Source organism: Lissotriton helveticus, chromosome 1_1, assembly GCF_964261635.1.
Source record: "Lissotriton helveticus chromosome 1_1, aLisHel1.1, whole genome shotgun sequence".
NCBI lineage: Eukaryota > Metazoa > Chordata > Amphibia > Caudata > Salamandridae > Lissotriton > Lissotriton helveticus.
In genome coordinates, this window is record NC_136057.1 from 19,944,647 (window position 1) to 19,971,258 (window position 26,612).

Consider the following 26,612-nt stretch of genomic DNA (forward strand, 5'->3'; position numbering starts at 1 on the left):
GGCCCAATCTCTGTACTGAGGGTGAGGGTTTGACTTAGTTCAGCATTCCATCCATCAATTGTTCTTTTTGCAACTTTCTAAGAGTGACATTTCTAAAATAGTAATGGTAGAGCGACTGGCTGAGTCAAGTCAGAGAGAGGGAAGAAGGACACACAAATTACACACAGGATAGTGATGGATTAGGAGATAGGAGAGAAACAATACAAATACATAAGAGATTTATGGCTTTTGGGAGAGACATAGAACAGTGTAAAAGGAGACATAAAAGATGGCGATGCACAAACAGTAGAGAGGGAAGTGACAAAAAGATAGAATGGAGTGATGATTGTGAGGGGAGAGAGGCAAGAGTTAAAGAAGAAATAGGTAGACTGAGAGAAGGCATGGAGAGGAGAGAGGGAACAAAACAGACAGAAAGGTGTGAAGGATTGAGAGGGGAACTCAACTGACAAAGATGCAAATGATGAAAACAGAGAATAGATGAATGGCTTCTGAGAGAGACAAAGACAGTTCAGGAAAGGAGAAGCAAACAGAAGAGAGTGAGGGATTGGTGGAAACCAAAGCGAGGGAAGTGGAAACAAAACATAGAAGAGAGTGGTGGACTGAGGAAGGACCAACAAGGTTCTGGGTATGAACAAACTCAGACGAGAGCCATGGAGCCAGCGTGAGACTAACAGGGGTGATAATAACACGAGAGAAGGCGTAGAAGGAGGAGAAATACGTGAGACAGAAGACAAGAGAGACCCGGAGGATCACAGCTGTCACCATACTCACCACTCCTCGGGGTCACACTCCCTGAAACCCTTGGCGAAGGGGTTACTGGCAATCTTCAGCTGCGTGATCTGCAAGATGAAGGCGGGGGTGCGGTTAGAAGCCCTGAGACCATCACGAGAACACGAAGACTAACAAACACAACTTCAACGTCACCGCTCAACGACAAAGAGGACCTCCTCTGGGACAAGGATGAAGAGGGGTTCATTAGTGACCTCTCAAGGTTCAAGGATGAAGAGGGGTTCACTAGTGACCTCCCATGGTTCAAGGATGAAGAGGGGTTCACTAGTGACCTCCCATGGTTCAAGGATGAAGAGGGGGTCACTAGTGACCTCCCATGGTTCAAGGATGAAGAGGGGTTCACTAGTGACCTATCTAGGTTCATGGATGAAGAGGGGGTCACTAGTGACCTCCCATGGTTCAAGGATGAAGAGGGGTTCACTAGTGACCTCCCATGGTTCAAGGATGAAGAGGGGTTCACTAGTGACCTCCCATGGTTCAAGGATGAAGAGGGGTTCACTAGTGACCTCTCACAGTTCAAGGACAAATAGGGAGTCACTAGTGACCTCTCATGGGTCAAGGACACTTGGGAGTTGGGGGGGGAGGGTTAGTGGCCTCTCATGGTTCTAGGACAAAGTGGGGGTCACTAGTGACCTATCTAGGTTCATGGATGAAGAGGGGGTCACTAGTGACCTCCCATGGGTCATGGATGAAGAGGGAGTCACTAGTGACCTATCTAGGTTCATGGATGTAGAGGGGGTCACTAGTGACCTCTCATGTGTCAAGGATGAAGAGGGGGTCACTAGTGACCTCTCATGGGTCAGGGATGAAGAGGGGGTCACTAGTGACCTCTCATGGGTCAGGGATAAAGAGGGGGTCCCTAGTGACCTCTCATGGGTCAAGGATGAAGAGGGGGTCACTAGTGACCTCTCATAGGTCAAGGATGAAGAGGGGGTCACTAGTGACCTCCCATGGGTCATGGATGAAGAGGGAGTCACTAGTGACCTATCTAGGTTCATGGATGTAGAGGGGGTCACTAGTGACCTCTCATGTGTCAAGGATGAAGAGGGGGTCACTAGTGACCTCTCATGGGTCAGGGATGAAGAGGGGGTCACTAGTGACCTCTCATGGGTCAGGGATGAAGAGGGGGTCCCTAGTGACCTCCCATGGGTCAAGGATGAAGAGGGGGTCACTAGTGACCTCCCATGGGTCAAGGATGAAGAGGGGGTCACTAGTGACCTATCTAGGTTCATGGATGAAGAGGGGGTCACTAGTGACCTCTCATGGGTCATGGATGAAGAGGGGGTCACTAGTGACCTCTCATGGGTCATGGATGAAGAGGAGTTCACTAGTGACCTCTCATGGGTCATGGATGAAGAGGGGGTCACTAGTGACCTCTCAAGGTTCAAGGATGAAGAGGAGTTCACTAGTGACCTCTCATGGGTCAAGGATGAAGAGGGGGTCACTAGTGACCTCTCAAGGTTCAAGGATGAAGAGGAGTTCACTAGTGACCTCTCATGGGTCAAGGATGAAGAGGGGGTCACTAGTGACCTATCTAGGTTCATGGATGAAGAGGGGGTCACTAGTGACCTCTCATGGGTCATGGATGAAGAGGGGGTCACTAGTGACTTATCTAGGTTCATGGATGAAGAGGGGGTCACTAGTGACCTCTCAAGGTTCAAGGATGAAGAGGGGGTCACTAGTGACCTCTCAAGGTTCAAGGACAAAGAGGGGGTCACTGGTGACCTCTCAAAGTTCAGGGACAAAGAGGGGGTCATTAGTGACCTCTCATGGTTAAAGGACAAAGAGGGAGTCACTAGTGACCTCTCATGGGTCAAGGATGAAGAGGGGTTCACTAGTGACCTCTCGTGGTTAAAGGACAAAGAGGGGGTCACTGGTGACCTCTCATAGTTCAGGGACAAAGAGGGGGTCACTAGTGACCTATCTAGGTTCAAGGATGAAGAGGGGGTCACTAGTGACCTCTCAAGGTTCAAGGATGAAGAGGGGGTCACTAGTGACTTATCTAGGTTCATGGATGAAGAGGGGGTCACTAGTGACCTCTCAAGGTTCAAGGATGAAGAGGGGGTCACTAGTGACTTATCTAGGTTCATGGATGAAGAGGGGGTCACTAGTGACCTCCCATGGGCCAAGTAGTTTGATCTCAGGCCCATGAGTGACACTAAAGACCTAAGCTTGGAGGGAGCTCTGGCGGGCTGGGGTTTACTGAACGAGGTGGAGTGTAGAGATACCTTTAAGCTCAGGTTTCGTGTCTAAGGTTGGCAGTGGGGTTAAGTTTCGCAGTAGGGTTAGAATGCACGGTGAGGTTAGGATTAGGGTGTAGGGAGAACAGGCGGCATTGGGTTCGATTTGTTGTACAGGGCTAGGCAGTAGTCAGGCTTGGGTTGATGTCCGGTATAGTTATTCACTTTGAATCATTTGACGTGGAGCAGTCAGAATGTGCTCAGTGCAGCAAGGGCCGCCAGTGCATCACTCCCAAGGTGAGTGTGCAAGAGCCCTGAGCAGGGGGTGGGTGAACAAGCAGCGGCTGCAGCCACTCTCCGGCGGCGGGGAAGTGAACGTGTGTCTTCGCCCATGGATGGTGTGAGCTCACGTGAGTCGCCTGCCTGAAGTAGTGTGGCTCACTGGTTAGAGGCGGCAGACCCGCGAGCAGAGGACGGCCCGGGACCAGGGTTCGATTCCCGGCGCGGCAGGTTTCTGGACCAGGGTCAGCGGACTCGATAATTCTCTCGCCTCGGTGCCCACTCTGATCAGCGATCACACTCGGCGACTCTGGGCATTAGCTTGCCTCATCTTCACTAACGGCCCCACCAGACCGCCGGGGATGCCTGGTCTCACCCTGGAGATACCCATTAAGGGACCATCTCTCAGGGAAGCCAGGAAGGGTTTCGCAGCGGTCGAAGCGCCTTGGGACCCTACGGGTAAGTAGTGCGCTATATAAATGCCTATACATTTACATTTACATTACACTATCAGTTGGACAGAAAATCGTGTTCAAAATATCAAGGAGCAAGATTTTGAGAAGATAAGTGCAAATAGGTAAGTATAGATTTACTATTCTTAACTTCACATCTACATTCCTTGAAGATATATATTGTCATCGTACATATATGTGGAGTTATATACGGTAAAACTTCAGTAATCGATAGAAACTACTGTCACGATATTGGTGCCCTCGAGATTCCTCACACAATATTTGATCCCACAATATTTCTGTTTCTGATATTCTATTTAAACACCAATCTCTTACAGCCGGGAGAGGCCAACTCTTCTGAGCACCATGAATGAGACTGGAGCCAACACATACAGACCCTGGCCTGACACTTAGATGTACAACCCTCAGGAACAGTGAACTTGTGACCTCTTCATGGTTACAACTGCACCCTGGAACACTTCTCTGAATGCCACTTTCTCATCAGCGCACGCTAAATCTGACAGACAAGTGTAGATTTATCTTGGAGAATCCAGTCTCATTCCAAGTGATCTGTGCCCCTCCAATTCAAGGGAACTATTCCTCCCCTTGTCAGTTCTGTCCTTACCCAGTGGTCTTCATCCTACCCTATGGTTCTATTACCACCCTGTGGTTCTCTTCCTTCAATGTGGTTGTTTTCTTAAATTGTGGTTCTCTCCGTACCCTGCGGTTCTCTCATTACCCTGTGGTTCTCTCCTTACCCTGTGGTTCTCTCCTTACCCTGGGGTTCTCTCGTTACCCTGCGGTTCTCTCATTACCCTGTGGTTCTCTCATTACCCTGTGGTTCTCTCATTACCCTGTGGTTCTCTCATTACCCTGTGGTTCTCTCCTTAACCTGCGGTTCTCTCCTTACCCTGTGGTTCTCTCCTTACCCTGCGGTTCTCTCCTTACCCTGCGGTTCTCTCCTTACCCTGTGGTTCTCTCCTTACCCTGTGGTTCTCTCCTTACCCTGCGGTTCTCTCCTTACCCTGTGGTTCTCTCCTTACCCTGAGGTTCTCTCCTTACCCTGCGGTTCTCTCCTTACCCTGCGGTTCTCTCACTACAAACATGGTTCTCTTCTTACCCTGCGGTTCTCTTCTTACCCTGTGGTTCTCTCATTACCCTGTGGTTCTCTCATTACCCTGTGGTTCTCTCCTTAACCTGCGGTTCTCTCCTTACCCTGTGGTTCTCTCCTTACCCTGCGGTTCTCTCCTTACCCTGCGGTTCTCTCCTTACCCTGTGGTTCTCTCCTTACCCTGTGGTTCTCTCCTTACCCTGCGGTTCTCTCCTTACCCTGTGGTTCTCTCCTTACCCTGTGGTTCTCTCCGTACCCTGCGGTTCTCTCATTACCCTGTGGTTCTCTCATTACCCTGTGGTTCTCTCATTACCCTGTGGTTCTCTCATTACCCTGTGGTTCTCTCATTACCCTGCGGATCTCTCATTACCCTGCGGTTCTCTCATTACCCTGTGGTTCTCTCATTACCCTGTGGTTCTCTCCTCAACCTGCGGTTCTCTCCTTACCCTGTGGTTCTCTCCTTACCCTGCGGTTCTCTCCTTACCCTGCGGTTCTCTCCTTACCCTGTGGTTCTCTCCTTACCCTGTGGTTCTCTCCTTACCCTGCGGTTCTCTCCTTACCCTGTGGTTCTCTCCTTACCCTGTGGTTCTCTTCTTAACCTGCGGTTCTCTCCTTACCCTGTGGTTCTCTCCTTACCCTGCGGTTCTCTCCTTACCCTGCGGTTCTCTCACTACAAACATGGTTCTCTTCTTACCCTGCGGTTCTCTTCTTACCCTGTGGTTCTCTTCTTACCCTGTGGTTCTCTTCTTACCCTGCAGTTCTCTTCTTACCCTGCGGTTCTCTCCTTACCCTGCGGTTCTCTCCTTACCCTGCGGTTCTCTCCTTACCCTGTGGTTCTCTTCTTAACCTGCGGTTCTCTCCTTACCCTGCGGTTCTCTCCTTACCCTGCGGTTCTCTCCTTACCCTGCTGTTCTCTCACTACAAACATGGTTCTCTTCTTACCCTGCGGTTCTCTTCTTACCCTGTGGTTCTCTCCTTACCCTGTGGTTCTCTCCTTACCCTGCGGTTCTCTCCTTACCCTGCGGTTCTCTCCTTACCCTGTGGTTCTCTCCTTACCCTGCGGTTCTCTCCTTACCCTGCGGTTCTCTCCTTACCCTGTGGTTCTCTTCTTAACCTGCGGTTCTCTCCTTACCCTGCGGTTCTCTCCTTACCCTGCGGTTCTCTCCTTACCCTGCGGTTCTCTCACTACAAACATGGTTCTCTTCTTACCCTGCGGTTCTCTTCTTACCCTGTGGTTCTCTTCTTACCCTGCAGTTCTCTTCTTACCCTGCGGTTCTCTCCTTACCCTGCGGTTTTCTTCTTACCCTGCAGTTCTCTTCTTACCCTGCGGTTCTCTCCGTACCCTGCGGTTCTCTCCTTACCCTGCGGTTCTCTCCTTACCCTGCGGTTCTCTCCTTACCCTGTGGTTCTCTCCGTACCCAGTGGTTCTCTCCTTACCCTGTGGTTCTCTCCTTACCCTGTGGTTCTCTCCTACCCTGTGGTTCTCTCCTTACCCTGCGGTTCTCTCACTACAAACATGGTTCTCTTCTTACCCTGCGGTTCTCTCCTTACCCTGCGGTTCTCTCCTTACCCTGCGATTCTCTCCCTACAAACATGGTTCTCTTCTTACACTGCAGTTCTCTTCTTACCCTGCGGTTGTCTCCTTACCCTGTGGTTCTCTTCTTACCCTGTGGTTCTCTCCTTACCCTGCAATTCTCTCCTTACCCTGCGGTTCTCTCCTTACCCTGCGGTTCTCTCCTTACCTTGTGGTTCTCTCCTTACCCTGCGGTTCTCTCCTTACCCTGCGATTCTCTCCTTGCCCTGCGGATCTCTCCTTACCCTGTGGTTCTCTCCTTACCCTGTGGTTCTCTCCATACCCTGCGGTTCTCTCCTTACCCTGCGGTTCTCTTCTTACCCTGCGGTTCTCTTCTTACCCTGTGGTTCTGTTCTTACCCTGTGGTTCTCTTCTTACCCTGCGGTTCTCTCCTTACCCTGCGGTTCTCTCCTTACCCTGCGATTCTCTCCTTACCCTGCGGTTCTCTTCTTACCCTGCGGTTCTCTCCTTACCCTGTGGTTCTCTCCTTACCCTGTGGTTCTCTCCTTACCCTGCGGTTTTCTTCTTACCCTGTGGTTCTCTCCTTACCCTGTGGTTCTCTCCTTACCCTGTGGTTCTCTCCTTACCCTGTGGTTCTCTCCTTACCCTGCGGTTCTCTCCTTACCCTGCGGTTCTCTTCTTACCCTGCAGTTCTCTTCTTACCCTGTGGTTCTCTCCTTACCCTGTGGTTCTCTCCTTACCCTGCGGTTCTCTCCTTACCCTGCGGTTCTCTCCTTACCCTGCAGTTCTCTTCTTACCCTTTGGTTCTCTCCGTACCCTGCAGTTCTCTTCTTACCCTGCGGTTCTCTCCTTACCCTGCGGTTCTCTCCTTACCCTGCGGTTCTCTCCTTACCCTGTGGTTCTGTACTTACCCTGTGGTTCTCTTCTTACCCTGCAGTTCTCTTCTTACCCTGCGGTTCTCTCCTTACCCTGCGGTTCTCTCCTTACCCTGCGATTCTCTCCTTACCCTGCGGTTCTCTTCTTACCCTGCCGTTCTCTCCTTACCCTGTGGTTCTCTCCTTACCCTGTGGTTCTCTCCTTACCCTGCGGTTTTCTTCTTACCCTGTGGTTCTCTCCTTACCCTGTGGTTCTCTCCTTACCCTGTGGTTCTCTCCTTACCCTGCGGTTCTCTCCTTACCCTGCGGTTCTCTCCTTACCCTGCGGTTCTCTTCTTACCCTGCGGTTCTCTCCTTACTCTGCGGTTCTCTCCTTACCCTGCGGTTCTCTCCTTACCCTGCGGTTCTCTCCTTACCCTGTGGTTCTCTCCTTACCCTGTGGTTCTCTCCTTACCCTGTGGTTCTCTCCTTACCCTGTGGTTCTCTCCTTACCCTGCGGTTCTCTCCTTACCCTGCGGTTCTCTCCTTACCCTGTGGTTCTCTCCTTACCCTGTGGTTCTCTCCTTACCCTGTGGTTCTCTCCTTACCCTGCGGTTCTCTCCTTACCCTGCGGTTCTCTCCTTACCCTGCAGTTCTCTTCTTACCCTGCGGTTCTCTTCTTACCCTGTGGTTCTCTCCTTACCCTGGGGTTCTCTCGTTACCCTGGGGTTCTCTCGTTACCCTGTGGTTCTCTCCTTACCCTGTGGTTCTCTCCTTACCCTGTGGTTCTCTCCTTACCCTGCGGTTCTCTCCTTACCCTGCAGTTCTCTTCTTACCCTGCGGTTCTCTTCTTACCCTGTGGTTTTCTTCTTACCCTGTGGTTCTCTCCTTACCCTGCGATTCTCTCCTTACCCTGCGGTTCTCTTCTTACCCTGCGGTTCTCTCGTTACCCTGCGGTTCTCTCCTTACCCTGCGATTCTCTCCTTACCCTGCGGTTTTCTCCTTACCCTGCGATTCTCTCCTTACCCTGCGGTTTTCTCCTTACCCCTTGGTTCTCTCCTTACCCTGCGGTTCTCTCCTTACCCTGTGGTTCTCTCATTACCCTGTGGTTCTCTCATTACCCTGTGGTTCTCTCCTTAACCTGCGGTTCTCTCCTTACCCTGTGGTTCTCTCCTTACCCTGCGGTTCTCTCCTTACCCTGCGGTTCTCTCCTTACCCTGTGGTTCTCTCCTTACCCTGTGGTTCTCTCCTTACCCTGCGGTTCTCTCCTTACCCTGTGGTTCTCTCCTTACCCTGTGGTTCTCTTCTTAACCTGCGGTTCTCTCCTTACCCTGTGGTTCTCTCCTTACCCTGCGGTTCTCTCCTTACCCTGCGGTTCTCTCACTACAAACATGGTTCTCTTCTTACCCTGCGGTTCTCTTCTTACCCTGTGGTTCTCTTCTTACCCTGTGGTTCTCTTCTTACCCTGCAGTTCTCTTCTTACCCTGCGGTTCTCTCCTTACCCTGCGGTTCTCTCCTTACCCTGCGGTTCTCTCCTTACCCTGCGGTTCTCTCCTTACCCTGTGGTTCTCTTCTTAACCTGCGGTTCTCTCCTTACCCTGCGGTTCTCTCCTTACCCTGCGGTTCTCTCCTTACCCTGCGGTTCTCTCACTACAAACATGGTTCTCTTCTTACCCTGCGGTTCTCTTCTTACCCTGTGGTTCTCTCCTTACCCTGTGGTTCTCTCCTTACCCTGCGGTTCTCTCCTTACCCTGCGGTTCTCTCCTTACCCTGTGGTTCTCTTCTTACCCTGTGGTTTTCTTCTTACCCTGTGGTTCTCTCCTTACCCTGCGATTCTCTCCTTACCCTGCGGTTCTCTTCTTACCCTGCGGTTCTCTCGTTACCCTGCGGTTCTCTCCTTACCCTGCGATTCTCTCCTTACCCTGCGGTTTTCTCCTTACCCTGCGATTCTCTCCTTACCCTGCGGTTTTCTCCTTACCCCTTGGTTCTCTCCTTACCCTGCGGTTCTCTCCTTACCCTGTGGTTCTCTCATTACCCTGTGGTTCTCTCATTACCCTGTGGTTCTCTCCTTAACCTGCGGTTCTCTCCTTACCCTGTGGTTCTCTCCTTACCCTGCGGTTCTCTCCTTACCCTGCGGTTCTCTCCTTACCCTGTGGTTCTCTCCTTACCCTGTGGTTCTCTCCTTACCCTGCGGTTCTCTCCTTACCCTGTGGTTCTCTCCTTACCCTGTGGTTCTCTTCTTAACCTGCGGTTCTCTCCTTACCCTGTGGTTCTCTCCTTACCCTGCGGTTCTCTCCTTACCCTGCGGTTCTCTCACTACAAACATGGTTCTCTTCTTACCCTGCGGTTCTCTTCTTACCCTGTGGTTCTCTTCTTACCCTGTGGTTCTCTTCTTACCCTGCAGTTCTCTTCTTACCCTGCGGTTCTCTCCTTACCCTGCGGTTCTCTCCTTACCCTGCGGTTCTCTCCTTACCCTGCGGTTCTCTCCTTACCCTGTGGTTCTCTTCTTAACCTGCGGTTCTCTCCTTACCCTGCGGTTCTCTCCTTACCCTGCGGTTCTCTCCTTACCCTGCGGTTCTCTCACTACAAACATGGTTCTCTTCTTACCCTGCGGTTCTCTTCTTACCCTGTGGTTCTCTCCTTACCCTGTGGTTCTCTCCTTACCCTGCGGTTCTCTCCTTACCCTGCGGTTCTCTCCTTACCCTGTGGTTCTCTCCTTACCCTGCGGTTCTCTCCTTACCCTGCGGTTCTCTCCTTACCCTGTGGTTCTCTCCTTACCCTGCGGTTCTCTCCTTACCCTGCGGTTCTCTCACTACAAACATGGTTCTCTTCTTACCCTGCGGTTCTCTTCTTACCCTGTGGTTCTCTTCTTACCCTGCAGTTCTCTTCTTACCCTGCGGTTCTCTCCTTACCCTGCGGTTCTCTTCTTACCCTGCAGTTCTCTTCTTACCCTGCGGTTCTCTCCGTACCCTGCGGTTCTCTCCTTACCCTGCGGTTCTCTCCTTACCCTGCGGTTCTCTCCTTACCCTGTGGTTCTCTCCGTACCCAGTGGTTCTCTCCTTACCCTGTGGTTCTCTCCTTACCCTGTGGTTCTCTCCTACCCTGTGGTTCTCTCCTTACCCTGCGGTTCTCTCACTACAAACATGGTTCTCTTCTTACCCTGCGGTTCTCTCCTTACCCTGCGGTTCTCTCCTTACCCTGCGATTCTCTCCCTACAAACATGGTTCTCTTCTTACCCTGCAGTTCTCTTCTTACCCTGCGATTCTCTCCTTACCCTGTGGTTCTCTTCTTACCCTGTGGTTCTCTCCTTACCCTGCAATTCTCTCCTTACCCTGCGGTTCTCTCCTTACCCTGCGGTTCTCTCCTTACCTTGTGGTTCTCTCCTTACCCTGCGGTTCTCTCCTTACCCTGCGGTTCTCTCCTTACCCTGCGATTCTCTCCTTGCCCTGCGGATCTCTCCTTACCCTGTGGTTCTCTCCTTACCCTGTGGTTCTCTTCATACCCTGCGGTTCTCTCCTTACCCTGCGGTTCTCTTCTTACCCTGCGGTTCTCTTCTTACCCTGTGGTTCTGTTCTTACCCTGTGGTTCTCTTCTTACCCTGCGGTTCTCTCCTTACCCTGCGGTTCTCTCCTTACCCTGCGATTCTCTCCTTACCCTGCGGTTCTCTTCTTACCCTGCGGTTCTCTCCTTACCCTGTGGTTCTCTCCTTACCCTGTGGTTCTCTCCTTACCCTGCGGTTTTCTTCTTACCCTGTGGTTCTCTCCTTACCCTGTGGTTCTCTCCTTACCCTGTGGTTCTCTCCTTACCCTGTGGTTCTCTCCTTACCCTGCGGTTCTCTCCTTACCCTGCGGTTCTCTCCTTACCCTGCAGTTCTCTTCTTACCCTGTGGTTCTCTCCTTACCCTGTGGGTCTCTCCTTACCCTGCGGTTCTCTCCTTACCCTGCGGTTCTCTCCTTACCCTGCAGTTCTCTTCTTACCCTTTGGTTCTCTCCGTACCCTGCAGTTCTCTTCTTACCCTGCGGTTCTCTCCTTACCCTGCGGTTCTCTCCTTACCCTGCGGTTCTCTCCTTACCCTGTGGTTCTGTACTTACCCTGTGGTTCTCTTCTTACCCTGCGGTTCTCTTCTTACCCTGCGGTTCTCTCCTTACCCTGCGGTTCTCTCCTTACCCTGCGATTCTCTCCTTACCCTGCGGTTCTCTTCTTACCCTGCCGTTCTCTCCTTACCCTGTGGTTCTCTCCTTACCCTGTGGTTCTCTCCTTACCCTGCGGTTTTCTTTTTACCCTGTGGTTCTCTCCTTACCCTGTGGTTCTCTCCTTACCCTGTGGTTCTCTCCTTACCCTGTGGTTCTCTCCTTACCCTGCGGTTCTCTCCTTACCCTGCGGTTCTCTCCTTACCCTGCAGTTCTCTTCTTACCCTGCGGTTCTCTCCTTACTCTGCGGTTCTCTCCTTACCCTGCGGTTCTCTCCTTACCCTGCGGTTCTCTCCTTACCCTGCAGTTCTCTTCTTACCCTGCGGTTCTCTCCTTACTCTGCGGTTCTCTCCTTACCCTGTGGTTCTCTCCTTACCCTGTGGTTCTCTCCTTACCCTGCGGTTCTCTCCTTACCCTGTGGTTCTCTCCTTACCCTGTGGTTCTCTCCTTACCCTGTGGTTACCCTGCGGTTCTCTCCTTACCCTGCAGTTCTCTTCTTACCCTGCGGTTCTCTTCTTACCCTGTGGTTCTCTCCTTACCCTGGGGTTCTCTCGTTACCCTGTGGTTCTCTCCTTACCCTGTGGTTCTCTCCTTACCCTGTGGTTCTCTCCTTACCCTGCGGTTCTCTCCTTACCCTGCAGTTCTCTTCTTACCCTGCGGTTCTCTTCTTACCCTGTGGTTTTCTTTTTACCCTGTGGTTCTCTCCTTACCCTGCGATTCTCTCCTTACCCTGCGGTTCTCTTCTTACCCTGCGGTTCTCTCGTTACCCTGCGGTTCTCTCCTTACCCTGCGATTCTCTCCTTACCCTGCGGTTTTCTCCTTACCCCTTGGTTCTCTCCTTACCCTGCGGTTCTCTCCTTACCCTGTGGTTCTCTCCTTACCCTGTGGTTCTCTCCTTACCCTGTGGTTCTCTCCTTACCCTGCGGTTCTCTCCTTACCCTGCGGTTCTCTCCTTACCCTGTGGTTCTCTCCTTACCCTGTGGTTCTCTCCTTACCCTGTGGTTCTCTCCTTACCCTGCGGTTCTCTCCTTACCCTGCAGTTCTCTTCTTACCCTGCGGTTCTCTTCTTACCCTGTGGTTCTCTCCTTACCCTGGGGTTCTCTCGTTACCCTGTGGTTCTCTCCTTACCCTGTGGTTCTCTCCTTACCCTGTGGTTCTCTCCTTACCCTGCGGTTCTCTCCTTACCCTGCAGTTCTCTTCTTACCCTGCGGTTCTCTTCTTACCCTGTGGTTTTCTTCTTACCCTGTGGTTCTCTCCTTACCCTGCGATTCTCTCCTTACCCTGCGGTTCTCTTCTTACCCTGCGGTTCTCTCGTTACCCTGCGGTTCTCTCCTTACCCTGCGATTCTCTCCTTACCCTGCGGTTTTCTCCTTACCCCTTGGTTCTCTCCTTACCCTGCGGTTCTCTCCTTACCCCTTGGTTCTCTCCTTGCCCTGCGGATCTCTCCTTACCCTGCGGTTCTCTCCTTACCCTGTGGTTCTCTCCTTACCCTGTGGTTCTCTCCTTACCCTGTGGTTCTGGTAGGCGGTCACGGCGGTGAAGCGGGTCTCCTCGAAGACAAAGGTCTTGAAGTTCTGCTCGGCGTACCGCTCGCTGTCCTTCCGGGGGTCCACGAACACCACGTGGAAGCGGGGCTGGTACCGGTGCATGGAGTTCAGGATGATCTGGGAGGGGATACAAAGGAGTGTGAGATGAGGCAGACCAGGCCTCGGTCCAGGACTACATCCAGACCAGGACCATCCGAAAGAGATGCACAGGCCACAGAGCATGAGCTGGGCCTTCCACAGGTGAGGTGTCCCTCTAACCCTGTGGGTCGAGAACAAGATCGTTCTCTGTGGGTTACAGGTGTATTTCACCTCTGGGCGTCACGCCCTCATGTGGTCTGTGTGTGTACTGCAGGTGACCCAGTAACCCTGCAGTTCTTGTTCTCTGTGGATTACAGGTGTATTTCACCTCTGGGCGTCACGCCCTCATGTGGTCTGTGTGTGTACTGCAGGTGACCCAGTAACCCTGCAGTTCTTGTTCTCTGTGGATTACAGGTGTATTTCACCTCTGGGCGTCACGCCCTCATGTGGTCTGTGTGTGTACTGCAGGTGACCCAGTAACCCTGTGGTTCTTGTTCTTTGTGGACTGCGGGTGTAGTCCACCTCTGGGCGTCACGCCCTCCTGAGGTCTGTGTGTGTACTGCAGGTTTACGCTTCATGTGTGTTAGTTACTCAGGGCCCGGTTCACAGAATGAATTTAAGACTCAATCCTAAACTCACTACTATTTTGGCATTCACAGAATGCACTTACTACTTTTGGCATTCACAGAAGTTAGGATTTTGTCTTAAGTTTATCTTAAGACAGACTTAAGACAAAATCCTAACTTCTGTGAATACCAAAAGTAGTAAGTTTAGGATTGAGTCTTAAGTTCATTCTGTGAATCGGGCCCACAGTTCTTATGTGTATAGAAAGTGCAGTTTACACGAGTATTCAGTGCATTCTGTGAGAGTTGTAGTTGTCATCCTCGTGTGTTTCAAGAGCCTGTACGTTGCTCTCCATGTGTGCCACAGCTGTATATTTTTAGGTGTACAGGTGTATCACTCCATGCAATCCTGTTGTTTCTATGAGTTATGCTAATTTATCTTTACCTTCAGCTTAATAGCTCCCATCATGCATCTGTGTAGAATGAGTCGAGTATTTTTGTGTTTCTGTCCTTCCTACTTTGGTCCAAGTGTGTCTTTGTATATTGTTTTGGGTTTTAAAGCTTCTCTGGTGTGCTTTGAAGTTACACAACAGAAAGAAGACACAACACAGAGAAATAAAGGTAGTTCTCCTTGGTGGAGAATTTTGATCCATTACCAGGTTTAAAAGTTTTTATAACTCTAGTAATCCGCCCATCGGTGGGTGCGAGGAAACCTCCATACTCCACCCATGTAGTGCCTCCCGGTATCAAAATAGCGCAAGGCAGCTCTTTGCACTGCCTTACATTACTTTTGTTCGCTAAACCATGCAAGGTTTAGCGCCATGAAACCCTAGGGTGAACGTGCGCTCTATAAATTGTTATTAACATAACATAACATAACAAGGTGGCTTTGCATTGCCATAAGGGATTTTGCATCGGGGCTGCGCCATAAAAGTGACACAGCCCGACACAATATCTTCGTAAATGTCTTCCTGTTGTGTTAGAGATCTGTAAATCACCTTTTGTGGATTACAAGTTCCTGGACCCAATGTGAGGATGTCTCCCTCCTCTGGTCGGAATGTGCATCGCACCTTTTTTATTCCTTGTGCATCTCATGGTTGCCTCATCTGGCTTTTAACCAGATTAGCGCGGCGCAAAATCCGCCGTGCTGCGGGCGTTCTATTGCGCGGGCGGGGCCGTGTCGGCCAACCGACGTGCACAGCATTACCGAGGTAGTGCTCGCGACGGCCGTTGGCTGACGGCAGCAGCTAACGGGTTAACAAATTGTGTGTAGGTGTGCAGTCCCTGTGTGTTTCAATCCGTGTGTTGATTCTGCGTGAATAATCTTTTTTTCAGTGTTTCACCATTCCTTTTTTTTTTTCATTTTTATGTATGGATCAGGACAGTGTTTTTTTTCATTTTTATGTATGGATCAGGACAGTGTTTTTTTTCATTTTTATGTATGGATCAGGACAGTGTTTTTTTTTCATTTTTATGTATGGATCAGGACAGTGTTAGCGGGAAGAAGTACAGCGAAAGGCAGGGCTTTCATTCAGACCTGTAGCAAAGTCATCCTGTGTGCCCTGTGCACCCCCTTTTCTTTGATGACTGGAACTGGTGGTAGCTGACTCTGACTGTGTCCTGTGCTCTGCTAGTCAGGACCACTGCTATGTTAAAATACGAACACACACTTGCATTTGGGTACACTATGTGTTATTGTACACCTATAATTTGCATAACCTACCCTATAAGTGCCCAGCACGGAGGATTAAAACCACCTATCAGTCCCTAGTATATGATAGAGAATGGAAGTTCAGAGCCCAGCAGCCCTGTTGCACTTGCATGTGTGCACTGCTGAGTACTACGGGGTTATGTTAAAATCAGTCCTGCTCTGCAGCACTGTTTTTAAATGTAAATTTTATCCAAACTCGACTTTGGTGGTAACGGGCACCTAAAAAGTGATAATCTATTTTATTTTTACATATTAGGTACCCCTTGGGTCTTCCCTAGGTGCCCCAGGGGGTAGAGGGTCATGTACTTATGAGGAAGGAGGGCCCTTATAAAAGATGTTTAAATACCCTGGGGATAGAGAAATTGCACATTTTACTCCCCCCAGTGTAGTAATGTGCCTCCCAATTTCGACTTTGGTGCCAGGAGAAATGTGGGATAAGGATCATCCACATTAATTTTGTCATATTCAGTACGGATGTATGACGTTACAATGCACACTTTTACAACGCATACCTTTACAACGCATTTTTTACAACGCAACATCCATTACAACGCACACTTTTACAACGCATACCATTACAACTAATTCTTAAAAATACCTTTACAACGCATTCCACTACAACGCATACTACATTTACAACGCATACCATTACAACGCATTACATTACATTGCAAATAAGGTAAGTGTTGGATAGTGTAGGGGTTAAAATTACTATTCTAACTCCAGGGAGTGCAACAGTAGGGAAAATATTGGATAGTCTAGGGGTTAAAATTACTATTCTAACTCCAGGGGGTGCAACAGTAGGGTAAGTATTGGATGGTAAGTTTTGCGTTGTAATGGTATGCGGTGTAATGACTGCGTTGTAATGGTATGCGTTGTAGTGGTGTGCGTTGTAGTGTCATGCGCTGTAATGACTGCGTTGTAAATGTATGCGTTGTAATGGATGTTGCGTTGTAAAAGTTTTGTTGTAATGGTAGTGCGTTATAAAAGTTGCGTTGTAAACGTTGTATACCATTCAGTACCCCCAAGGTCTCCCCTAGGTGTCCCAGGGGTGGGGGTAGTGTAACTATAAGCAGGGTCTTTATAAAAGATGTTTGCCCTGGTGATGGAGAAATTGCACATTTCATTTTCCCCATTGTAGATACCTCGCCACATAAGATATCATTGCAATACTTATGGACGCATAAATATTGCTATGAATTGATTAAATATCATTCAACGTCTTAGAAGAATGGTATTGCTGAACTTATCCTGAATTGTACAGAAAATAAGTTAAAAGACTTTCTTGTCTGTAAGCCAAAATTCAGCACACAAACCAATAAAAAGTAAGGGCGGGAAGTAAGCCCCTTTTAAGATGTATATTAAACATATTAGATTTCGCAAGCACAGTGCAAGCGCTGTGTAGGGGAAACCTAAAAATGGAATCTACGTGAGAGAGGCTGCGGAGAGATGAGGGGCACCGTTGGAGCGTGGTAATGAGGGAATTCATGGAGGAGGTCAGGGGGCGCCAAAAAAGACTGTCGCACCAGGCGCCATGGGTGCTAAAGCCAGCCCACACACCACCATTGTTCTCTTAAATAGGACATTTTAAAATGTATTTACGCTTTTGTAAAAGCACTATGGGGCCGATTCACAGAACTAATCTGAGGTAAAATCCTAAACTTATTACTTTTGGTATTCACAGAAGGCATTTAATAGTAGTAAAGTTAGGACTCCTAACTTTACTGCTACTAAACTGAGACAAAATCCGAACTTTACTACTACTAAAGGCCTTCTGTGAATACCGAAAGTCGTAAAGTTAGAATTTTGTCTCAGTTTAGTAGTAGTAAAGTTTGGAGTCCTAACTTTACTACAACTTAATGCCTTCATTGAATGCCAAAAGTAGGGTAAACATCCTTTACAACGCAACTTTTACCACGCAGTGCCTTTACGACGCAACTTTTACAACGCAAACTATTACGACGCATTGCACTGAGGGGCGCTCTAGGATAGGGAATAGGTTTAATGTACTATCCAACACCTTCCCTACTATCCACGGGGACTGGAGTTGGAATAGTAAATTAAACTATTCACTGTCCAGCGCCCAAAAGCACTATGCGTTGTAATGGTATGCGTTGTAAAACTTGCGATGTAAAGGCAGGCATTGTAAATGTATGCGTTGTAACGTCATACATCCCAAAAGTAGTAAATTCGGGAATTTATCTCAGATTAGTTCTGTGAATCCGCCCCTATGTTGTCATCACCGCTCTCTTACATAGCAGAGTGTTTATTTATTTACAGGGTTTTGTAAAGCGCTCCTTCCTGTCACGTCTTACGCTATACTCCAAGCCCACCATGGCACCCGCGTCGCAGTGCCCACGGGCGGTACTCACATGTCCGTTGTCATCCAGCAAGTTGTTCGTAAGCTTCAGTTTGTCGAAGGACACGATCTGCCGCATCCACTGTCCACCCTTGGCGGGGGAGTCTGGGTGGAAGTGCACTCTGCCCGGAGTGGCAGGGTCGGCCTTCCCAGCCACCAGCCATGACGAGGTATGGAAGGCGTACCTGCAGGAGGAACAAGGGCAGGAGGCAAGGGTCAGCACGGTATTACCACATGCGAGGGTCAGTGTACAAGCAGTGTCCGAGGTGAGGGGATGTACGTCATGACAACGCGGGCTTTTTTACACCGCGCTGCCATTATGACGCATCCATTACAACGCAAGTCGTTACAACGACTTGTGCTGTAGGCGCTGGATTTTGGAATAGTATGATTTACTATTCCAACTCCAGCCTGCGCAACAGTAGGGAAGGTTTTGGAATAGTAAATCTACTACTCCTTAGTATCTAGCGCCATCCAGCGCAAGTCGTTGTAACGACTTGCGTTGTGATGGCAGCATCATAATGGCAGCGCAGTGTAAAGCCCGTGGTGTCATGGCTGTCTCCCGAGGTGAGGGCCACTGTCCCAGGAGTCCCAAAATTAAACCAGACCCGCTGCTTCCGGCCCCACGAGTCACAGAACTCGCCCAGGACCAGTACAGACAGGACCAGCTGCAGTACACCAGTAAACTGTCCCAGGAGTCCTAGAAATGACCCAAGGCCAATGCGTACTGTCCCAGCAGTCTTAGAACCAGTGGCAGTAAACCACCGTACTGTCCCAGAAATCTTAGAATCAGCGCCAGTACACCAGGGTACTGACCCAGGAGTACTAGAGGTGACCCCATGCCAATGACTACTGTCCCAATCAGCACCAGAACACTGCGTTACTGTCCAAAGAGTCCTAGAAGTGATGACGGGCCAATGAATAATGTCCTAGGAGTCTTAGGCGTAGCACCAGTACGCCAGCTTACTGTCCCAGCAGACTTTGAATCATCACCAGTACACCTAAGTACTGTCCCAGAAGTCTGAAAAGTGTACCTATCCCCATGCTTACTGTCCTGTGAGTCATAGAACTGACCCCAGACCAGTAAATACAATCCCAGGAATCTTAGAATCAGCACCAGTACACCTGGGTACTGTCCCAGGAGTAGTAGAGGTGACCCCAGGCTAATTACAACTGTCCCAGGAGCTTTAGAATTAGCGGCAGTACACCTGGTCGGGCAGAGGTGTGGTGCAGCGGCCAGGGCAGCTGACTCAGGAACACAGGGGTTCATGGTTTGATCCCCTGGTGCCAGCGGCAGGTCAGCCGAGCACCTTGTGACTCTGGGCAATAGCTCGCTTAATCTTCCAGACGGCCCCAAGTGCCGGGCACCTCTCTGGAGGTAGCTGTGCGCTTTAGAAATGCTGGTATTTTCATTTCATTTCCCAGGCATATTAGAATTAGAGTAAGTATCAAAAGGAGAGAGAGGATAAATAAATAATCAACAAGAACTAGCCTAAGAATGAAAGCAGTTTGTGTGTTTTCTCAGGTAGAGGAAACGTCTGTTTCTTATGAAAGCCCTCACCCACCAGCCTAGTTGGTGGCATGCTTCATCATCGGGCCCCATCTGGTGGCACCGAAGGTTCCTCCGGTGTGCTTCAACGCCTGTTTACAGCAGAACGGGTATTGGTGAGGCAGTCTGCAGTGATTCTGTGTGCGTGTAGATTGAAAAACTGTCCTTGGGTCCCACTACCCAGGAGGGTTATGTTATTGGTGGGCCTTTGGCAGTATTTAAAAACAAAGCGGTGGATGTACTTGGAGATTACTATGGTCTCCCTCATCCACTGTGGTCAACATGTTTCAGCCAGGCTGCATATTAATCTGGCTTTCATCAGGACCTTTAAATGTGAAAAATGTGAAGAGTGAATAAAACAGGGTCAGATAGTGTTTATATGACCGAGTATGTGACGCGCTCTCCAAGGTGCGCTATGGGTAAGAGGAGGATTTCCTCTTGTGATAGATACCTGTAAGAAAAGATAACACAGATACAATACAGACAAACACACAAATAGAGAGTCAGCTTTCATGAAAATGCATATGTTAACTTTGTGGTTTCTGTACCGCGGTGATAGTGCTGTAACCGGAAAATTGCGGCAGTGAAATACGGTTGGTGGCGGTATTAGGGTGTATAATGGGGAGAGGGGTTGGCCTAACGGCTAAGGCGCTCGACCTCAGACCTGGGGAACTAGGTTCGAGTCTCGGTAACGACTCCAAAAACTCCCTGTGATTCTGGGCAAATCACTTAATCTCCCCGTGCCTAAAAATGAAAGTGTGTCCTCATGTAACGTAACTGGTGCTATGTAAAGCGCTCTGATAACTGATTCGGTTCGGTTCTAGTTCGCGCTATATAAAACTCTGAAAAAAAAATAAAAAATACAATCTTTGCCAAAGAAATGCGCTATTGTGTCAGAAATTTCATTAGCAGGTTAACTAGCATGCAAGATGTGAAGAAAAATGGCTAATGAGCCGAGTTAGACATCTTACTCTGCAAATGTCAGAACTGGACCTCATGAGTTTCGTGCAACGGGGACCGGCTTGGGGTCACACTCTGGTTAATAAGAAAAAGATACCAGGGTGAGGTATTTGCCCCGCCTTCTAGAGGCTTTGGATCCCATTTAAAAACCCCACTTAGTTTGTCACAGCTCGCGGCCCGTATTGGGAACTACTTGGCTGTCCTGGAAACTCCGTCGGTATCAGCGTTTTCTCAGGATGTGTTTAAATACCATGGGCCCGATTCACAGAACTACCTCTATGACACAGCATACCATATAGCACGAACAGAAATTGTACCTGCGATTTCCCTAGCATTTGCTGCAATTTAATCCTATGCTCAGGCATTTTTAGGGCGCCGATGTATTTTATAATGTGTATTTTTAAAAAGTGAATAAATATACTGTTTTTAGTAGCACTGAAGTAGCGCTTACTTGCACTCCTTCTCCGCACTTACCTATCCACAACAGAGGAGGGAATAGGCATTAGATACCGGACTCGCCCTCGAGTATCAGCCGCCATCTTGGGGCTGCCTCGGGACGCGTTCTAGCTTCTCTCCACTTCCGGGAGACAGCTATTTAGGCCTCTCTCGCTAGGATGCGCAGCGGACGCGCGCAGCGGGCGCGTGCCGAAGACGCGCCTAAGACCAGCCCGTCTGCGCCCGTCCGAACCAGTTCCGGGCCTCGGGCCACCCCCCTTGTCCCAGCTGCCATCCAAGAAAGTACACCTTCCTTATACTATACCTCTGGTCAGCTGAGAGGGATGAACCCAGGATTAGGTAGGTCCTGTCAGATGATATCGCCATTGAAAGTTCTAACTCCCACATGCTCATCTTGTGTAGGTTGTCAGTATACCCTCCCACCACCATTACTTGCAGTGAATCATACATTTTATTCTCCTCCAACTACCAGCGCTCAATCTCGAACTGCACAGTACTTCAGAGCAGCACTGATCAACTCTCGCTCCCTCCCCAAACACAGTTTATCTATCAGGGACTGTATTATCAACCAGGAATTGGATATTCTTTTTATTACGGAATCCTGGGGAGATGAGGCTTCAGGTCCCGATTTCGTCTCGGCTACCCCCGAGGGCTATTGCGTCGCTAGACAAGATAGAACTTCTGGGAGAGGTGGTGGCTTAGCCATCATCCATAAAGATGCTTATCGGATAAAATTTAAGCATATTCCAACGTCGAACTGCGAAGCTATCACGTTTGTTATTAATCTCACGCAGAAGCAAGCTTTTAAAGGGACATTGGTTTATAGGCCACCGGGTCCTCGAACAAATTTTCTAGCTGCACTCGCTGAAATCACCGAAGCTGTATTAGGATCCTTGGACTATACAATCCTTGGGGATTTTAACTTTCCGCTGGAAGATATGGAAAATAAGGATACAGTCCAACTTACTACAGACATGCAAGCAATAGGAATGCAACAGTTGGTAAGGGGCCCTACGCATGAAGCTGGGCATACACTTGATGGTCTGTTTACAAACAACCCAGGCATTGATCTGGTAGCAGTACTACCATTGGTATGGTCTGACCATCAAGCCATCATCTTTAGAATTCGAGCATTACAAGCTAACCCCCCCCAGACCAAAGCCCGGTCGTCACTGGGCATACGAGCTTGGAAAAATGTCGATGTTCCACATCTTTCAAATCTTCTAAGAACCTCGGTCCCGGTAAGCTCTTGTGATCCAGAAATCTTGTCCACTAACTTTCAGGGCTGGTTATTAAAGGCAGCCAATCAGGTGGCACCTGAGAAATCTTATCGCCCAAACAGATGTACTCCATCGGCCCAATGGTTTACAGAAGAATTGCGTCTCCAGCGTCAGTATTGTAGAAGCTTAGAAAGACACTGGAGAAAGCATTACAGTCCCTCCGCTAAGCAAACTTATAAAGATGCTTTAGCGATTTATAAGAAAGCTATCACCACTCAAAAAAATATATTTTTTACTGGTCAAATTGAACAGGCCCAGAATTCGTCGAGAATGCTATTCCAGGTGGTGAATTTTCTTTCAATTCCACCTACTGGACCTGTGACTGAACAATCACAGGAATTCTGTAACTCGCTGGCCACTTTCTTTACTACTAAGGTAATGGACATTTATTCCATTTTTCCACAGCAACCAGCGGTAGTTAGGACGGATTCTTCCTCTTGTCTGGCTGGGGCCTATCATGCTTTCTCTGGTTTTAAGCCAGTGACACAAGATCAGGTCAGTATACTAGCTGCCAAGATCAAATCGGGTTCTCCGCTCGATCCATGCCCTCCTGAAATAATGAATCAACTTTACAATACCATTTCTCTGCCGCTTACCACTATCTGTAACGCCATCTTCAAAACAGGTGTCTACCCAGAGATTTGGAAGAAGGCTATCGTTAAACCTTTGCTTAAAAAGCCTACCTTAGACCCTACGATCACGGCCAACTACAGACCCATTGCATGCCTTCCCTTTCCCGCTAAAATCATTGAGGCCATCATGAACCAACAGCTCTCAGAGTTCATTGACCAACACGAACTCTTGGATGACACACAGTTTGTCTTCCGGAGGGGACACGGAACGGAGACAGCACTGATAAAGGCCTCCGATGAAATCAGAGATATCTTGGATTCGGGAGGAGCAGCAGTGCTTATTCTGCTAGATCTCTCGGCGGCCTTCGACACGGTCGACCATGCCATCTTGGTCGACCGTGTCGCCGCCCTGGGGATTAACCATCTGGCCAAAGATCTTATAGCCTCCTTTCTAGCTAACCGCAAACAGGCAGTCAAATTGGGCAATCATTATTCACCGACCTCTGAACTGCCATGCGGAGTCCCCCAAGGATCCTCATTAAGTCCTGCACTTTTTAACATTTATGTCGCAGACTTGGCAAGGGTCATAAAATCTCATGGGTTTAACTTCTTACGCTGACGACACCCAACTTGTGCTGGCAGTGCATAAGAACGGCCCGATGGTGGCAGCTAAGTTCCAGGAGGGGATACTGGAGGTACAAGCATGGATGCATAGCAATTGCTTAAAATTGAATGCGGAGAAGACGGAGGTTATGACCTTTGGTAACGTCTCTCCTGAATGGTCCCAGTCCTGGTGGCCTACTCTGATGGGTCCTCCTCCGGTCCCAGTCGCAAAGGTCAGGAATCTTGGAGTGATTTTTGACAAACAGCTATCATTCAAACATCATGTAAATAAGGTTGTTTCAGCCGCCTTCTTTACGTTGAAAAAGATAAAAAAAACTGCTACCGTACTTACCAGCATCTGCTGGAAAAACCCTAATCACCACCTTGGTGTTTTCCAAGCTGGATTACGGAAATGCCCTCTTTTTCAATACTCATAAATATATTTTGAATAAGCTCCAATCTATTCAAAATATGGCTGCCAGAATCCTCCTCAATATTCCTAAGCGCCAGTCCACCTCGGCAGCTATACGGCATCTTCATTGGCTAAGAGTGGAGAGCAGGATAAAATTTAAAGCCTTATGCATTGCCTATAAGGCCATTTATCATACTGGCCCGAAATTCCTAAGACAGGCATTTCAGATTTATACCCCTAAAAGGAACCTAAGATCAGCAGCCAGCTGTTTACTATCTGTTCCCCGAACAAGAACGGCCACCTGGGGTGACAGACGATTTCTGGTAGCAACTCCCAGATTGTGGAATTCTCTCCCTTCACATATCAAAACCGCCCCTACTCTCATTTGCTTCCGTAGAGCCTTGAAAACATGGCTCTTCAATCAATAAGTTTGTGTACCAATTACTGTATCTTAGAGGATCTTACTGCGCCTAGACACCCTCGGGTATTAGTTGCGCACTAAAAATTCCATAAATAAATAAATAAAATAAATAAAACTTAAGACAAAATCCTAAACTTACTACTTTTGGTATTCACAGAAGTTAGGATTTTGTCTTAAGGTTGTCTTAAGACAAATTTAAGACAGACTTAAGACAAAATCCTAACTTAAGTCTGTCTTAAGTCAGTCTTAAGACAAACTTAAGACAGACTTAAGACAAAATCCTAACTTAAGTCTGTCTTAAGTCAGTCTTAAGACAAACTTAAGACAAAATCCTAACTTCTGTGAATACCAAAAGTAGTAAGTTTAGGATTTTGTGTTAAGTTAGTTCTGTGAATCTGGCCCCATGTGAGTTTCCCAGGTGAACGATATCTTCAGTAATTACGTGAGTAGCATCTGCAGGGAAGTGAAAACGCTCTGTGTGTAGCATCTGTGGGGAAGGAAAACTAAAGACAGACATCGCTACCAAAATCATTTGAAAACATTGGGGTATTTTGAACAGTGGGCAAATTAACATCCCAAAACCAATGTTATCCCTCAGAAGGGGGAAGAATGTGAGAGACATTTTGGTACATACACGCCCGAAATCAGGAACCAAACTATGCTAAGTACACCACCACGGGTCATTATCCCTGCGGCAATTGCAGTGTTTGCCATCTTACTACAGCCACCAAAAATGTGTCCTTCAATAATGGAATGAATTGGGAGTTGCGTAAGCTAACAAACTGTCACACAGCAGGAGTGGTATATCTCATCACTTGCCCCTGCAACCTACATTATGTTGTTATGACCTTGAGAAAAGTAAGCACCAGAGTGTGTGAACTCCGTAGTAACGTCCCGTGTCAGGGCATCACCACAAAAATGTCCTCACATTACAAGGAACAGAAACACACACCCAATGATTTGAAGTGGGTCGTCCTTGAACACCTGTGTTATAGTGATAATCTGGAACACAGACTTCTGGAAAAAGAACAGCGGTGGGTGTCCAAACTCCACACCGACAACATAGTACTTAATGACAATATCCCGTGGGACCTCTTACGTTGAAAATGCACAACATTGAGACTAGTGGAGACATCTTTAGGATTCTCTATACCACCCTGGTTTTTAGAGTACACGAGGACATAATAGTTCGAGATACTACTAACAATAACTATGAAGGAGTCCCACACCAAAATTTTGTACTATAAAGACTAGACACTTTAAAACAGTGACCCCCTGCTTACACATGATTAGTAATACGGGATAACACTGGGAATGAGAGATTCTTCTAATATACATCTATCTAACAGTGGTACATTTGCGCGTGATACGGGTGCATTACTATTCACCGGGAATGCATCATTGAGAGATCCTTCAGATAACATCTGTCCGATAATTGGACGTCTCACCGGTTGAAAAGAACCCACGAAACAGCCATTAATTTGAAATATCGTAAAATGCTGACCGCTGTGCCCACAGGTACATGCATGCAGTACTATCAAACATGGGAAGCATCCGCTCTACATTATAAGCGAGTAGCCTGGTTGAACTAATATCAACTTAGGTAGTAGCCATTACATCTAACCACCCAGAGTAGGACTTGTTTTCTGGGCAGGGAAACTGCGAAATACTATACCTGCATAACTCCCAATGTTTTTGTATGCATTCTGCATTACGTGAAACATTTTAATATCAACTCCTTTCATCATACATTTCCAGTAACTTAATGTTTGTCAGGATGGAAATTCTCCCAACATGGCGCTGCCACTACTCCGGCAACGGCGGCCATTTTGAACTAACCTAGCGGTTTAGTACTACGAAGCAAAATGGCAGGGCATTTTTTTCCCGCCTCATGGCTAGGAAAGAGCTGTATAAACGGAAATGGCTCATGCATCAGTTAGTATGCAGTCTCCAGGGAGAGAAGTAGGTTACTGTACCAGAGGCGGCTTTATCTAAGTGGCTGGGGGCTTCTCTTTTTTTCCTACAGATGGAGTACGCTACCCACTTGTTAATCAGCAACAAGAGTACATGATATATAGAAATGTTTCCCCTTCCCTCTTTTAGAGTGTGACTACAAGCCCCTCTACCCCTGGCTTTGACCATGATGCAATAATATAGCATCTACAGAAGTACGTCACAAGGATTATCTTTTCTATATTTTATGTTGTACTGACACATGGTGTCTTGTTTCACGAGTGCTATTTTACGAGTGGTGTCACCGATTACAGTGGGTGGCATGTTCATAACACACTATTTGAGCACAAAGGATAGACCATATGAGCACCCACAATCTACGGGTGCGACATTTTGATGTTGCATGCACAATCATGCTAATGCGACCTGCCAGGACTTCTGACAGGTCACTGTGTTTAATATATCTTTTTGCTTTCTAAGTACAGACACCGATTAATCACTAGAACCATATGTATACAGTGTGCATTAGGTGTGTATGGTTTGTGTCTTTATTACAGAATTCACTAGGAGTGGTACACACGGGGCCGGACCCCGCGGAGTCCTGATGAAGAGCTATTAGGGCAACAGCTCGAAACATGTTGACAAAAACACATTGCTGAGACAACCAGATTCATTAAGGTCAGGTTTCTTCTCAGTAAACGACCCCTGATTTTTAACCATACCAACTAGGGGCGGGAATAAAACAGTGGCCAACTAGTT

At 48.4% G+C, this 26,612-nt stretch overlaps 1 protein-coding gene across 1 annotated transcript in view; it reads right to left on the reverse strand.

Moving 5' to 3' along the window:
* Positions 1-767: 767 nt before the first annotated feature.
* The window catches only part of LOC144757386 (T-box transcription factor TBX10-like), a 182,699-nt gene continuing 156,854 nt past the window's right edge, over positions 768-26,612 (reverse strand). Inside the window, exons 4-6 of the mRNA XM_078646376.1 lie at positions 17,661-17,832; positions 12,898-13,053; positions 768-839 (exon numbers count right to left, since the gene is read on the reverse strand). Coding sequence (XP_078502502.1) covers positions 768-839; positions 12,898-13,053; positions 17,661-17,832 — 400 coding nt within the window. The remainder of the gene's footprint in view (positions 840-12,897; positions 13,054-17,660; positions 17,833-26,612) is intronic.